We start from the raw sequence: 17,169 nt of genomic DNA on the forward strand, positions 1-17,169 counted from the left end.
CAACAACAACATCATCCTCAACAACATCATCATCATCATCCTCAACAACAACAACAACATCATCCTCAACAACATCATCATCATCATCAACAACATCATCATCATCCTCAACAACATCATCATCATCCTCAACAACATCATCATCATCATCCTCAGCAACATCATCATCATCCTCAACAACATCATCATCATCCTCAACAACATCATCATCATCCTCAACAACATCATCATCATCCTCAACAACATCATCATCATCCTCAACAACATCATCATCATCCTCAACAACATCATCATCATCCTCAACATCATCATCATCATCCTCAACAACATCATCATCATCCTCAACAACAACAACATCATCATCAACATCATCCTAAACAACAACATCATCATCCTAAACAACAACATCATCCTCAACAAAAAGAAATAAGCTATTTGCCACACAAGCCTGCCATCATTCTCTTTGAACTGGACGGTGTGTTTAACAGGCAGTAGCAACAGCACGACATTAAATCGTTAGAAAGCATTTAACAAAAGCCCACTTGAATGGATTTCTACAAATATGTAAATACCACGGGGAGTCCTCTTACACTTGGGGAACTTTTTGTATTCGAACCAAGGACTGTAGTGACGCCTGCTTACACTGAGATGCAGTGCCTTCGACCGCTGCACCACAAGGGAGCCTAACACTGCTGGAACGGTGTTGTCATTGGACGAGTGGCTGACATTTTACCCCCAACAACAAGATCAACAACTAATGCTAGCCAAAGCAAGATGAGCTAAAATCTAACGAGGGAACAGTACAGTAATTAAACCCTCTCAAACTTGTCAAAACTGCACTGATAAACAATGGGGAATAGTACTGTAACCTACTCGCCTTTCCCGCAGCTAACCGCCGATTTTACACCTGATGGAGAACTACCTGCCCGCCCGTTTGATCGATGCCAAATACATTTGATTGACGACTGAGAGATATACTCACTGTGGTTAACAGTCGTTCAGGTTCAGCATAGCTAGCTAGCAAAGTGATTCACATTCCTCTCTAGCCAACCAAATGACACCTGCATCTCTAGCTGTAGCCACAGAAAAACTATATGGTTGGGAGAAAAGTCAGTCACTCGCCCACTCGTCCATTGACAACGTCCTCCCAGCAGCTAGCTAGCTAGCGTTAGGTTCCGTGTTTTTAGCTTGGTAAATAAATAGCTACATATATAGATGGGCCTGGCTCTCAGTCGGTGTTCTAATTCATCTCAAAGGTGTTCGATGGGGTTGAGGTCAGGGCTCTGTGCAGGCCAGTCAAGTTCTTCCACACCGATCTCAACAAACCATATCTGTATGGACCTTGCGTTGTGCACAGAGGCGTTGTCATTCTGAAACAGGAAAGGGCCTTCCCCAAACTGTTGCCACAAAGTTGGAAGCACAGAATCATCTAGAATGTCATTGTATTCTGTAGCGTAAAGATTGTCCCTTCACTGGAACTAAGACATTTGACAAACTGACTTGAACTCTTCAGTGAGGCCATTCTACTGCCATTGTTTGTCTATGGAGATCGCATGGCTGTGCGCTCAATTTTATACACCCGTCAGCAATGAGTGTGGCTGAAATAGCCGAAACCACTCCTTTAAAGAGGTGTCCACATAATGTTGTATATATCTTTATATATTTGTGTACAAGACTACTCCCTACTTAATTTTTCTTCTCCTCACTAACAACAACGTCACATCATCCTATAGTCTCAAGGGTCTTTTCCTGGTGAAATAAATCACCACTTACTGGCTGACCACCGTCTCCGTCATCTCCCTTGTCTCCAGCCAAGCCATCCAGTCCCTGAGGAGATACAACAAAAAGACAAGTCACTTTCTAGGTTGATATAACAGCGAGATCTCATTGTTTTTAGTAGCATCGATCAGAATCTACTGTTACACTTCAATTCATTACATCTAACTGTAGTACTTACACCAACTCCAGGCTCTCCAGGGGGACCAGGGTCTCCAGGGAAGCCAACGGGACCCTATAGAGAGAGAGGGAGAGAGGGAGAGAGAGAGAGAGAGAGAGAGTGAGGGAGAGAGAGTGTGAGGGAAAAAGAGACAGAGAGAGAGAGAGAGAGAGAGAGAGAGAGAGAGAGAGAGAGAGAGAGAGAGAGAGAGAGAGAGAGTGTGAGGGATAAAGAGACAGAGAGAGAGAGAGAGAGAGAGAGGGGGGGAGGGATAGGGGAAGGGGAGGGAGGGAGAGAGGGAGAGAGAGACAGGGAGACAGAGGGACAGAGAGAGAGAGAGGGGGGATAGGGAGAGGGATAGGGGAAGGGGGAGAGAGGGAGAGAGAGAGAGAGAGAGAGAGAGACAGAGAGACAGAGAGAGAGAGAGAGAGAGAGAGAGAGAGAGAGAGAGAGAGAGAGAGAGAGGGGGGGTAGGGAGAGGGATAGGGGAAGGGGGAGAGAGGGAGAGAGAGAGAGGGAGAGAAAGAGACAGAGGGAGAGAGAGAGAGAGAGAGAGAGAGGGGGGTATGGAGAGGGATAGGGAAGGGGGAGAGAGGGAGAGAGAGAGAAAGAGACAGAGGGAGAGAGAGAGGGGGGGAGAGGAAGAGACAGAGGGAGAGGGAGAGAGGGAGAGAGAGAGGGAGAGGGAGAGGGAGAGGGAAAGAAAGAGACAGAGGGGAGAGAGAGAGAGAGAGAGAGAGAGAGAGAGAGAGAGAGAGAGAGAGAGAGAGAGAGAGAGAGTGTGAGGGATAAAGAGACAGAGAGAGAGAGAGAGAGAGAGAGAGAGAGAGAGAGAGAGAGAGAGGAGGGGGGAGGGATAGGGGAAGGGGAGGGAGGGAGAGAGGGAGAGAGAGACAGGGAGACAGAGGGACAGAGAGAGAGAGAGAGGGGGGATAGGGAGAGGGATAGGGGAAGGGGGAGAGAGGAGAGAGAGAGAGAGAGAGAGAGAGAGAGAGAGACAGAGACAGAGAGACAGAGAGACAGAGAGAGAGAGAGAGAGAGAGAGAGGGGGTAGGGAGAGGGATAGGGGAAGGGGGAGAGAGGGAGAGAGAGAGAGGGAGAGGGAGAGAAAGAGACAGAGGGAGAGAGAGAGAGAGAGAGAGAGAGAGGGGGGGTATGGAGAGGGATAGGGGAAGAGGGAGAGAGAGAGAGAGAAAGAGACAGAGAGAGAGGGGGGGAGAGGAAGAGACAGAGGGAGAGAGGGAGAGAGAGAGGGAGAGGGAGAGGGAAAGAAAGAGACAGAGGGAGAGAGAGAGAGAGAGAGAGAGAGAGAGAGAGAGAGAGAGAGAGAGAGAGAGAGAGAGAGAGTGACCACCCATACGTAGAATGTATGTAGAATGTACCTAATAGACTGAACCTAATAAGGCATTTTACTGTTTTAATGATGTATTTAACAGTCTATTTGCACAATTTATAGACTATAATGATTTAATAAAATTAAATATTATTTAAATGTTGAGTGCTTTTTGTCCCAACCAGCCTGTTCTGTCACACTCCCAAATGTATTTCTTTGTAGGCTATAGCCTTGAAATAATAGAAATAATATAGCATAAATCATTAATTTTCGTTCCTTTTTAGGCTCCCTGTAAACATTGTGTATGTTTATACTGTCAAAGTACCTGTCACTAACGAGACAATCACTTGTGCCAGGTGTGATATCCCTCCTGAATAGCTCGGGGAATGTTCCCATTGACTCCGGAATGTTCCCATTGACTCCGGAATGTTCCCATTGACTCCGGAATGTTCCCATTGACTCCGGAATGTTCCCATTGACTCCGGAATGTTCCCATTGACTCCGGAATGTTCCCATTGACTCCGGAATGTTCCCATTGACTCCGGAATGTTCCCATTGACTCCGGAATGTTCCCATTGACTCCGGAATGTTCCCATTGACTCCATAAGGCCAGCAGGCTAGTCTTCTTTTTATTTATTTATTTTTATTGGTGCGTAACTGTTATGAAAGTTGTATTGTCAATCTTGTTTTGTATTTAAACGCCACTTTAAATGTGTACATGACACTGCAACAACATTTCCTCATGTGGACAATAAGGTCAGTAAAGTAAGTAGGTACTTTGAATATAGGGCCTGATGTGACTTACAGGGTTGCCTTTGGGGCCGTCGTCTCCTCCAGGTCCACGGGCCCCTGCAGGTCCGGCAGCTCCAGGTGGTCCTGACTCTCCCTTCTCCCCTGTCTCTCCTCTGGGGCCCTGGAGAGAGATATCAGCATGGTTATCACATTGATATCAGAACTATCTCTCCCTTCTCCTCTGTCTCTCCTCTGGGGCCCTGGAGAGAGATATCAGCATGGTTATCACATTGATATCAGAACTATCTCTCCCTTCTCCTCTGTCTCTCCTCTGGGGTCCTGGAGAGAGATATCAGCATGGTTATCACATTGATATCAGAACTATCTCTCCCTTCTCCTCTGTCTCTCCTCTGGGGCCCTGGAGAGAGATATCAGCATGGTTATCACATTGATATCAGAACTATCTCTCCCTTCTCCTCTGTCTCTCCTCTGGGGCCCTGGAGAGAGATATCAGCATGTTCCCTCCATACCTGTCCCTATCTGTCCCTGTCTGTTCCCTCCATACCTGTCCCTATCTGTCCCTGTCTGTTCCCTCCATACCTGTCCCTATCTGTCCCTCCATACCTGTCACTATCTGTCCCTGTCTGTCCCCTCCATACCTGTCACTATCTGTCCCTCCATACCTGTCACTATCTGTTCCCTCCATACCTGTCACTATCTGTCCCTCCATACCTGTCACTATCTGTCCCTCCATACCTGTCACTATCTGTCCCTCCATACCTGTCCCTGTCTGTTCCCTCCATACCTGTCCCTATCTGTCCCTCCATACCTGTCACTATCTGTCCCTGTCTGTTCCCTCCATACCTGTCACTATCTGTCCCTCCATACCTGTCACTATCTGTCCCTCCATACCTGTCACTATCTGTCCCTCCATACCTGTCCCTGTCTGTTCCCTCCATACCTGTCACTATCTGTCCCTGTCTGTTCCCTCCATACCTGTCACTATCTGTCCCTCCATACCTGTCACTATCTGTCCCTCCATACCTGTCACTATCTGTCCCCTCCATACCTGTCACTATCCGTTTCATTCTGACACTGTAAACAGATAGAGGAGCAGACAGCCATGTCGATATGCTGTGACGGACGCTGAGTAGAGGAGGAGTCCCCTACGGCCCTGGTCTACGTCCCCTACGGCCCTGGTCAAAATGAATGGGAACAAGGGTGTCATTTGGGTGACAAGCCAGATAGTCCTATCAGGGACTGGTGTTCTGTACTGATTGAACCTGACAGGACGACACGACCACAAACCACAGCATAACCAACAATCAATGATCAACGCTCTGATATGAATTTAATGCGGCTGGGGTTGGATGGAAGCATAACTGTAATTTATGATATTGATCCTAATTTCTTCTCTTTCTGAGAGGGGAAGGGATAATAAATGATCATAACCAAATGCTCTGCTGGCCAACGATCAATTCGAAAATATGGATTGATCAAGGAAACCCTGGTATAGTAAGGGAACCGCCAGGCTAGAAGAGTTGACTACAGTAAGGAACAGCCAGGCTAGAAGAGTTGACTACAGTAAGGAACCGCCAGGCTAGAAGAGTTGACTACAGTAAGGACCAGCCAGGCTAGAAGAGTTGACTACAGTAAGGACCAGCCAGACTAGAAGAGTTGACTACAGTAAGGACCAGCCAGGCTAGAAGAGTTGACTACAGTAAGGACCAGCAAGACTAGAAGAGTTGACTACAGTAAGGACCAGCCAGACTAGAAGAGTTGACTACAGTAAGGGAACCTGTCAGGCTAAGAGTTTCAGTAAGGAACTGACAGGCTGAAGACTGATACAGTAAGGACCAGCCAGGCTAGAAGAGTTGACTACAGTAAGGACCAGCCAGGCTAGAAGAGTTGACTACATTAAGGACCAGCCAGACTAGAAGAGTTGACTACAGTAAGGACCAGCCAGACTAGAAGAGTTGACTACAAAAGGAACAGCCAGACTAGAAGAGTTGACTACAGTAAGGACCAGCCAGACTAGAAGAGTTGACTACAGTAAGGACCAGCCAGACTAGAAGTTCTGACTGATTAAGGACCAGCCAGGCTAGAAGAGTTGACTACAGTAAGGACCAGCCAGACTAGAAGAGTTGACTAAGTCAATGACCAGCCAGGCTAGAAGAGTTGACTACAGTAAGGACCAGCCAGACTAGAAGAGTTGACTACAGTAAGGACCAGCCAGACTAGAAGAGTTGATGAGTATTGACCAGCCAGGCTAGAAGAGTTTCTACAGTAAGGACCAGCCAGGTTAGAAGAGTTGATAAGTAAAGGACCAGCCAGACCAAATGACTACAGTAAGGACCAGCCAGGCTAGAAGAGTTGACTAAGTAAGGACCAGCCAGACTCAAGAACCCTTGACTACAGTAAGGACCAGCCAGGCTAGAAGAGTTGACTACAGTAAGGACCAGCCAGACTAGAAGAGTTGACTAAGGACCAGCCAGGTAGAAGAGTTGACTACAGGGAACAGCCAGGCTAGAAGAGTTGACTACAGTAAGGAACAGCCAGGCTAGAAGAGTTGACTACAGTAAGGACCAGCCAGACTAGAAGAGTTGACTACATTAAGGACCAGCCAGGCTAGAAGAGTTGACTACAGTAAGGACCAGCAAGGCTAGAAGAGTTGACTACAGTAAGGACCAGCAAGACTAGAAGAGTTGACTACAGTAAGGGTCGAGCCAGACTAGAAGAGTTGACTACAGTAAGGACCAGCAAGGCTAGAAGAGTTGACTACAGTAAGGACCAGCCAGACTAGAAGAGTTGACTACAGTAAGGACCATCCAGACTAGAAGAGTTGACTACAGTAAGGACTATCCAGGCTAGAAGAGTTGACTACAGTAAGGACCAGCCAGACTAGAAGAGTTGACTACAGTAAGGACCCTCCAGACTAGAAGAGTTGACTACAGTAAGGACTATCCAGGCTAGAAGAGTTGACTACAGTAAGGACCAGCCAGACTAGAAGAGTTGACTACAGTAAGGACCAGCCAGACTAGAAGAGTTGACTACAGTAAGGACCAGCCAGACTAGAAGAGTTGACTACAGTAAGGAACAGCCAGGCTAGAAGAGTTGACTACAGTAAGGACCAGCCAGACTAGAAGAGTTGACTACAGTAAGGACCAGCCAGACTAGAAGAGTTGACTACAGTAAGGACCAGCCAGACTAGAAGAGTTGACTACAGTAAGGGTCGAGCCAGACTAGAAGAGTTGACTACAGTAAGGACCAGCAAGGCTAGAAGAGTTGACTACAGTAAGGACCAGCCAGACTAGAAGAGTTGACTACAGTAAGGACCAGCCAGACTAGAAGAGTTGACTACAGTAAGGACCAGCCAGACTAGAAGAGTTGACTACAGTAAGGACCAGCCAGACTAGAAGAGTTGACTACAGTAAGGACCAGCCAGGCTAGAAGAGTTGACTACAGTAAGGACCAGCCAGACTAGAAGAGTTGACTACAGTAAGGACCAGCCAGGCTAGAAGAGTTGACTACAGTAAGGACCAGCAAGGCTAGAAGAGTTGACTACAGTAAGGACCAGCAAGACTAGAAGAGTTGACTACAGTAAGGGTCGAGCCAGACTAGAAGAGTTGACTACAGTAAGGACCAGCAAGGCTAGAAGAGTTGACTACAGTAAGGACCAGCCAGACTAGAAGAGTTGACTACAGTAAGGACCAGCCAGGCTAGAAGAGTTGACTACAGTAAGGACCAGCCAGGCTAGAAGAGTTGACTACAGTAAGGACCAGCCAGACTAGAAGAGTTGACTACAGTAAGGACCAGCCAGGCTAGAAGAGTTGACTACAGTAAGGACCAGCCAGGCTAGAAGAGTTGACTACAGTAAGGACCAGCCAGACTAGAAGAGTTGACTACAGTAAGGACCAACCAGACTAGAAGAGTTGACTACAGTAAGGACCATCCAGACTAGAAGAGTTGACTACAGTAAGGACCAGCCAGACTAGAAGAGTTGACTACAGTAAGGACCAGCCAGACTAGAAGAGTTGACTACAGTAAGGACCAGCCAGGTTAGAAGAGTTGACTACAGTAAGGACCAGCCAGGTTAGAAGAGTTGACTACAGTAAGGACCATCCAGACTAGAAGAGTTGACTACAGTAAGGACTATCCAGGCTAGAAGAGTTGACTACAGTAAGGACCAGCCAGACTAGAAGAGTTGACTACAGTAAGGACCAGCCAGACTAGAAGAGTTGACTACAGTAAGGACCAGCCAGACTAGAAGAGTTGACTACAGTAAGGACCAGCCAGACTAGAAGAGTTGACTACAGTAAGGACCAGCCAGACTAGAATAGTTGACTACAGTAAGGACCAGCCAGGTTAGAAGAGTTGACTACAGTAAGGACCAGCCAGGCTAGAAGAGTTGACTTACAGTAAGGACCAGCAAGACTAGAAGAGTTGACTACAGTAAGGACCAGCCAGACTAGAAGAGTTGACTACAGTAAGGACCAGCCAGACTAGAAGAGTTGACTACAGTAAGGACCAGCCAGACTAGAAGAGTTGACTACATTAAGGACCATCTAGGCTAGAAGAGTTGACTACAGTAAGGGACCAGCCAGACTAGAAGAGTTCACTACAGTAAGGACCAGCCAGACTAGAAGAGTTGACTACAGTAAGGGACCAGCCAGACTAGAAGAGTTCACTACAGTAAGGACCAGCAAGACTAGAAGAGTTGACTACAGTAAGGACCAGCCAGACTAGAAGAGTTGACTACAGTAAGGACCAGCCAGACTAGAAGAGTTGACTACAGTAAGGACCAGCCAGACTAGAAGAGTTGACTACAGTAAGGACCAGCCAGACTAGAAGAGTTGACTACAGTAAGGACCAGCCAGACTAGAAGAGTTGACTACAGTAAGGACCATCCAGACTAGAAGAGTTGACTACAGTAAGGACCAGCCAGACTAGAAGAGTTGACTACAGTAAGGACCAGCCAGACTAGAAGAGTTGACTACAGTAAGGACCAGCGAGACCAGAAGAGTTGACTACAGTAAGGACCAGCAAGGCTAGAAGAGTTGACTACAGTAAGGACCAGCAAGACAAGAATAGTTGACTACATTAAGGACCATCCAGGCTAGAAGAGTTGACTACAGTAAGGGACCAGCCAGACTAGAAGAGTTGACAACAGTAAGGACCAGCAAGGCTAGAAGAGTTGACTACAGTAAGGACCAGCCAGGCTAGAAGAGTTGACTACAGTAAGGACCAGCCAGGCTAGAAGAGTTGACTACAGTAAGGACCAGGCTGTGGTGTTATGTAGCCTTGTGAAAACAGCTAATAGGATTCACTGTACATCTGCCTGACGACTCAAACTGAATTAACCAATCAATCAATCTATGTTCGCTACAGACTTCAGTCTGAGACTGACATCATCGAAGTCAGTTTGTGGTGATGTCAAAATGAAGGGGATGTCGTACAAAACAAAGTCATCAACGGTTGGATCGTCTCTAACCAATCAGAGTATAAAAGACGATGCATTTTTCAAAACGTCGCGTTACACACGTGTGCTCTGGCTCTGGTCCAAACCCGTCGGTTTCAGGGACCAATCAGAACGGCTAGAATGTGTTTGCGTTCTAGACAATCGTTGGGGAGACACTCATCGCAGAGAAGAAACTAACGTCCGTCGCATGGCCAGAGTAAGGAGTTTGGGTAGCCAGGAAAACTGTACATAGCCTGGTCCCAGATCAGTTATACCTTAACTTCCCACTGTTGTTGTGATGAATAGTTCAGAGCTGAGACTGTCTAAACCATGACTGTGATAATGATCATGTGTGAAGAGAATGCCCTGTCTTTCCCCTAAGCTGTCACTCATCAGAAGGGAACGCAGTAAGAGGAAGGATCCTCTACTGTGACTGTCACAAATAAAAGAAACAATGCTCAATTACAGCTGCAATTAAGAAATATGAACAACCTCGATTTGTAACCTACTTTTTTACCCCTGTTTTATCTGTTCTAATGATCATTTATTGAAAGAAAAACATGTGGATGTTCTGTATTTGAATCAAACGGGATACTTACTCCACCACCGGGCTCTCCAGATGGTCCCGGGTTGCCGGCTTCACCGCTCTCTCCCTTTTCTCCATTACCTCCCATAGAACCCACTCCACCAGGAGGGCCTTGGGCACCCTGTGGATGGGATACAAATCAACCAATCAATCAACCAACCAACCAGCCAATCAATCAACCAATCAATCAATCAACCAACCATCCAACCAATCAACCAATCAATCAACCAACCATCCAACCAATCAACCAATCAATCAACCAACCATCCAACCAATCAACCAATCAATCAATCAACCAGCCAATCAATCAACCAATCAATCAATCAACCATCCAACCAATCAACCAATCAACTAACCAATCAATCAATCAATCAATCAATCAATCAATCAACTAACCAGCCAATCAACCAACCAATCAACCAACCAACCATCCAACCAATCAATCAACCAACCAGCCAATCAATCAACCAACCATCCAACCAATCAACCAATCAATCAACCAACCATCCAACCAATCAACCAATCAATCATCCAGTCAACCATCCAACCAATCAACCAATCAATCATCCAGTCAACCATCCAACCAATCATCCAACCAATCAATCATCCAGTCAACCATCCAACCAATCAACCAATCAATCATCCAGTCAACCATCCAACCAATCAATCAATCAACTAACCAGCCAATCAATCAACCAACCAACCATCCAACCAATCAATCAACTAACCATCCAACCAACCAACCATTCAATCAATCATAAAAAAATGACAGGTCATCATAACACAGGATATGGAGCCGCATGTAGTGTAATGACATGGTAACTATTCATTATAATAATAATATATACTCTAGTGTAATGACATGGTAACTATTCATTATAATAATAATATATACTCTAGTGTAATGTTAAACTATTCATTATAATAATAATATATACTCTAGTGTAATGACATGGTAACTATTCATTATAATAATAATATATACTCTAGTGTAATGACATGGTAACTATTCATTATAATAATAATATATACTCTAGTGTAATGTTAAACTATTCATAATAATAATAATATATACTCTAGTGTAATGACATGGTAACTATTCATTATAATAATAATATATACTCTAGTGTAATGTTAAACTATTCATTATAATAATAATATATACTTTAGTGTAATGACATGGTAACTATTCATTATAATAATAATATATATACTCTAGTGTAATGACATGGTAACTATTCATTATAATAATAATATATACTCTAGTCTAATGACATGGTAACTATTCATTATAATAATAATATATACTCTAGTGTAATGACATGGTAACTATGCATTATAATAATAATATATATACTCTAGTGTAATGACATGGTAACTATTCATTATAATAATAATATATACTCTAGTGTAATGACATGGTAACTATTCATTATAATAATAATATATATACTCTAGTGTAATGACATGGTAACTATTCATTATAATAATAATATATATACTCTAGTGTAATGACATGGTAACTATTCATTATAATAATAATATATACTCTAGTGTAATGGTAAACTATTCATTATAATAATAATATATACTATAGTGTAATGAGATGGTAACTATTCATTATAATAATAATATATACTCTAGTGTAATGTTAAACTATTCATAATAATAATAATATATACTCTAGTGTAATGTTAAACTATTCATTATAATAATAATATATACTCTAGTGTAATGTTAAACTATACATTATAATAATAATATATACTCTAGTATAATGACATGGTAACTATTCATTATAATAATAATATATACTCTAGTGTAATGTTAAACTATTCATAATAATAATAATATATACTCTAGTGTAATGTTAAACTATACATTATAATAATAATATATACTCTAGTGTAATGTTAAACTATTCATTATAATAATAATATATACTCTAGTGTAATGACATGGTAACTATTCATTATAATAATAATATATACTCTAGTGTAATGTTAAACTATACATTATAATAATAATATATACTCTAGTATAATGACATGGTAACTATTCATTATAATAATAATATATACTCTAGTGTAATGTTAAACTATTCATTATAATAATAATATTGAATATTCAGACACTTACGTCAGCTCCACTAGAACCCTGGGGACCTCTGGGACCTGGAGGACCAGGTGGACCCTGTCAACGTAAACAATCAACAATAACACCATGTCAACATTAACAATCAACAACAACACCATGTCAACATAAACAATCAACAACAACACCATGTCAATGCAAACAATCAACAATAAAACCATGTCAACATAAACAACAAACAATAAACATTAAGACCGTGACATCACAACAGGCTGGATCCAATCAAGTAGCTTGGAGTCTACTTGGCATTTGTACTCTGGTGTGATTCCAAAATGGCCGCCTTACCATCGGGCCGACGTCCCCGTTCTCTCCCTTCTCTCCTGATGTACCAGGCAGCCCCTGGGGGAAAAAAAGGAGAGACCCTCTTTATTAATACTCAACAACAAGGACGTGGCTCACATTGAATAATGTATCAATTTATTTACCTTTATTTAACTAGGCAAGTCAGTTAAGAACAAATTCTTATTTTCAATGACGGCCTGGGAACAGTGGGTTAACTGCCCGTTCAGGGGCAGAACGACAGATTTGTACCTTGTCAGCTCGGGTGTGTGTGTGTGTGTGTGTGTGTGTGTGTGTGTGTGTGTGTGTGTGTGTGTGTGTGTGTGTGTGTGTGTGTGTGTGTGTGTGTGTGTGTGTGTGTTGAATTAATATTGAACACATGAACAAACCCGAAACTCTTGCAGAATAAAGACATAATTATTCAGCAGGAACACCTAGGTAATTATGGTCTACGGGAGGCCTGGCTGCAATCACACCATCTAAAATAACAAGTTGCGATGTGATTTGTCAACATCCACAGGAAACAGAAACTAAAGCTAGCTGAAGACAATCAGTTGTTTTCTTGTGTTGTAAAGAGAGGCAAAGAGAGTGAGAGAGAGAGATAGTGAGAGCGACAGAGAGACAGAGAGAGAGAGAGACAGAGAGAGGTAGAAAGAGAGAGAGAAACAGAGATAGAAAGAGAGCGAGAAACAGAGACTGAGAGCGAGCAAGAGAGAGAGAGAGAGAGAGAGAGAGAGAAACAGAGACAGAGAGATACATAGAGCGAGAGAGAGAGAGAGAGAGAGAGAGAGAGAGAGAGAGAGAGAGAGAGAGAGAGAGAGAGAGAGAGACAGAGCAACAGTGACAGTGAGATACACACAGAGAGAGAGAGAGAGAGAGAGAGAGAGAGAGAGAGAGAGAGAGAGAGAGAGAGAGAGAGCAACAGAGACAGAGAGATACATAGAGCGAGAGAGAGAGAGAGAGAGAGAGAGAGAGAGAGAGAGAGAGAGAGACAGAGCAACAAAGACAGTGAGATACACACAGAGAGAGAGAGAGAGCGAGAGAGAGAGAGAGAGGGGACCTCTGTCCTTATAAACCTCTGTCCTTATAAACACAGTGTAGACTGAAACGTCTGTCCTTATAAACACAGTGAAGACTGAAACCTCTGCCCTTATAAACACAGTGAAGACTGAAACCTCTGTCCTTATAAACACAGTGAAGACTGAAACCTCTGCCCTTATAAACACAGTGAAGACTGAAACCTCTGCCCTTATAAACACAGTGAAGACTGAAACCTCTGCCCTTATAAACACAGTGAAGACTGAAACCTCTGCCCTTATAAACACAGTGAAGACTGAAACCTCTGCCCTTATAAACACAGTGAAGACCGAAACTTCTGCCCTTATAAACACAGTGAAGACTGAAACCTCTGCCCTTATAAACACAGTGAAGACTGAAACCTCTGTCCTTATAAACACAGTGAAGACTGAAACCTCTGCCCTTATAAACACAGTGAAGACTGAAACCTCTGCCCTTATAAACACAGTGAAGACTGAAACCTCTGTCCTTATAAACACAGTGAAGACTGAAACCTCTGTCCTTATAAACACAGTGAAGACTGAAACCTCTGTCCTTATAAACACAGTGAAGACTGAAACCTCTGTCCTTATAAACACAGTGAAGACTGAAACCTCTGTCCTTATAAACACAGTGAAGACTGAAACCTCTGTCCTTATAAACACAGTGAAGACTGAAACCTCTGTCCTTATAAACACAGTGAAGACTGAAACCTCTGTCCTTATAAACACAGTGAAGACTGAAACCTCTGTCACTTGAATACTATTATTACCAATGCCTTAAGAATTAAATACAAACAAGGCCAAGCTGGTGAATAGAGTGTGCTAATGTTGTTGTGCTAATGTTGTTGTTATGATAATGTTGTTGTGATAATGTCGGTGTGATAATGTTGTTGTGATAATGTTGATGTGATAATGTTGTTGTTATGATAATGTTATTGTGATAATGTTGTTATTATGATAATGTTTTGTGATAATGTTGGTGTGATAATGTTGGTGTGATAATGTTGTTGTGATCGTGTTGTTGTGATCGTGTTGTTGTGATAATGTTGTTGTGATAGTGTTGTTGTGATAGTGTTGTTGTGATAGTGTTGTTGTGATAATGTTGTTATTATGATAATGTTTTTGTGATAATGTTGGTGTGATAATGTTGTTATTATGATAATGTTTTGTGATAATGTTGTTGTGATAGTGTGGTTGTGATAATGTTATATATGACAATGTTGTTGTGATAGTGTTGTTGTGATAGTGTTGTTGTGATAGTGTTGTTGTGATAATGTTATATATGACAATGTTGTTGTGATAGTGTTGTTGTGATAGTGTTGTTGTGATAGCGTTGTTGTGATAGTGTTGTTGTGATAGTGTTGTTGTGGTAGTGTTGTTGCGATAGTGTTGTTGTTGTGGTAGTGTTGTTGTGATCGTGTTGTTGCGATAGTGTTGTTGTGATAGCGTTGTTGTGATCGTGTTGTTGTGATAGTGTTGTTGTGATAATGTTGTTGTGATAGTGTTGTTGTGATAGTGTTGTTGTGATAGTGTTGTTGTGATAGTGTTGTTGTGGTAGTGTTGTTGTGATAGTGTTGTTGTGATAGTGTTGTTGTGATAGTGTTGTTGTGGTAGTGTTGTTGCGATAGTGTTGTTGTGATAGTGTTGTTGTGATAGCTTTGTTGTGATAGTGTTGTTGTGATAGTGTTGTTGTGGTAGTGTTGTTGTGATAGTGTTGTTGTGATAGCGTTGTTGTGATAGTGTTGTTGTGATAGTGTTGTTGTGGTAGTGTTGTTGTGATAGTGTTGTTGTGATAGTGTTGTTGTGATCGTGTTGTTGTGGTAGTGTTGTTGTGATAGTGTTGTTGTGGTAGTGTTGTTGTGATAGTGTTGTTGTGATAGTGTTGTTGTGATAGTGTTGTTGTGGTAGTGTTGTTGTGATAGTGTTGTTGTGATCGTGTTGTTGTGGTAGTGTTGTTGTGATAATGCTGTTATTCTGACATGGACTTTTAATAGAGCAGCTCAATGCAGGTTGTCTCAACTATTTCAACGATAAGCTGTCCTTTGATATAAAACATTAGTCAGCCACTGTAAGCATTAAGTGTGTGTGAGTGTGAGTGTGTGTGTGTGTGTTTGTGTGTGTGCATGCTTGGTTGCGTGCTTGCGTGCGTGAGTGTGTGCGTGTGTGTGTGTTTGTGTGTGTGGATGCTTGGTTGCGTGCTTGCGTGCGTGAGTGTGTGCGTGTGTGTGTTCGTGTGTGTGTGTATGTGTGTGTACATGCTTGGTTGCGTGCGTGCGTGAGTGTGTGTGTGTTCGTGTGTGTGTGTGTGTGTGTTCGTGTGTGTGTGTGTGCATGCTTGGTTGCGTGCGTGCGTGCGTGAGTGGAGGGAGGGACAGAGATATACGCTATATGAGCAGAGTAAATGTGCTGAGGTTTAGGAGGGACAGAGATATACGCTATATGAGCAGAGTAAATGTGCTGAGGTTTAGGAGGGACAGAGATATACGCTATATGAGCAGAGTAAATGTCACATTTTGATGCCCCTTCTGACAGTGGTTCCATTGACTGAGCATTGCAGCGCTGCAGAAAGAGGAAGGGAAATGCCAACGCATAAAGTCAACATTTATGGATTCATTCGGTCTGAACTGATGCATTTCAGTCTTCCTCAAATGCCAAATAGATGTATCGGGTGTGTGTGTGTATAGGTTTGTGTGTCTGTGTGTGTGTATGGGTTTATGTGTGTGTGTGTGTGTGTATGGGTTTATGTGTGTGTGTGTGTGTGTGTGTGTGTGTGTGTGTGTGTGTGTGTGTGTGTGTGTGTGTGTGTGTGTGTGTGTGTGTGTGTGTGTGTGTATAGGTTTGTGTGTGTGTGTGTGTGTATGTGTGTGTGTGTATGGGTTTATGTGTGTGTGTGTATGGGTTTATGTGTGTGTGTGTGTGTGTGTGTGTGTGTGTGTGTGTGTGTGTGTGTGTGTGTGTGTGTGTGTGTGTGTGTGTGTGTGTATGGTATGGGGGGTTTATGTGTGTGTGGGTATGGGTTTATGTGTGTGTATTAGTGTGTGTGTGTATTAGTGTGTGTGTGTGTGTGTGTGTGTGTGTGTGTGTGTGTGTGTGTGTGTGTATGGGGGGGTTATGTGTGTGTGGGTATGGGTTTATGTGTGTGTATTAGTGTGTGTGTGTGTTTGTGTGTGTGTGTGGGGGGGTATGTGTGTGTGGGTATGGGTTTATGTGTGTGTATTAGTGTGTGTGTGTGTGTGTGTGTGTGTGTGTGTGTGTGTGTGTGTGTGTGTGTGTGTGTGTGTGTGTGTGTGTGTGTGTGTGTGTGTGTGTGTTTGTGTGTGTGTGTGTTTGTGTGTGTGTGTGTGTGTGTGTTTGTGTGTGTTTGTGTGTGTTTGTGTGTGTTTGTGTGTGCTGTCAGAGCCTTTGTTAGGTCCTTGTGTCCTTGTGTCATGTAGGTCTGGGAAGGCCCTGGGGCACACACATTACTGTGTTGATTATAATGGGATATGGCTGGAAACCAATGGAGACTCTCCCAGTTACATTAGTCCACAGGCAGAATGATGGAAACCAATCGAGACTCTCCCAGTAACATTAGTCCACAGGCAGAACGATGGAAACCAATGGAGACTCTCCCAGTAACATTAGTCCACAGGC

At 43.2% G+C, this 17,169-nt stretch overlaps 1 protein-coding gene across 1 annotated transcript in view; it reads right to left on the reverse strand.

Annotated features, from left to right (window-relative positions):
• LOC118377354 (collagen alpha-1(XI) chain-like) overlaps positions 1-17,169 on the reverse strand; it is a 233,450-nt gene that overhangs the window by 23,677 nt on the left and 192,604 nt on the right. The window contains 6 exon segments of the mRNA XM_052463126.1: positions 1,774-1,827; positions 1,958-2,011; positions 4,075-4,182; positions 10,059-10,166; positions 12,185-12,238; positions 12,485-12,538. Of these exon segments, the coding sequence (XP_052319086.1) occupies positions 1,774-1,827; positions 1,958-2,011; positions 4,075-4,182; positions 10,059-10,166; positions 12,185-12,238; positions 12,485-12,538 (432 nt within the window).

The sequence above is a fragment of the Oncorhynchus keta genome, chromosome 15, assembly GCF_023373465.1.
Source record: "Oncorhynchus keta strain PuntledgeMale-10-30-2019 chromosome 15, Oket_V2, whole genome shotgun sequence".
In the NCBI taxonomy this organism is placed as follows: domain Eukaryota; kingdom Metazoa; phylum Chordata; class Actinopteri; order Salmoniformes; family Salmonidae; genus Oncorhynchus; species Oncorhynchus keta.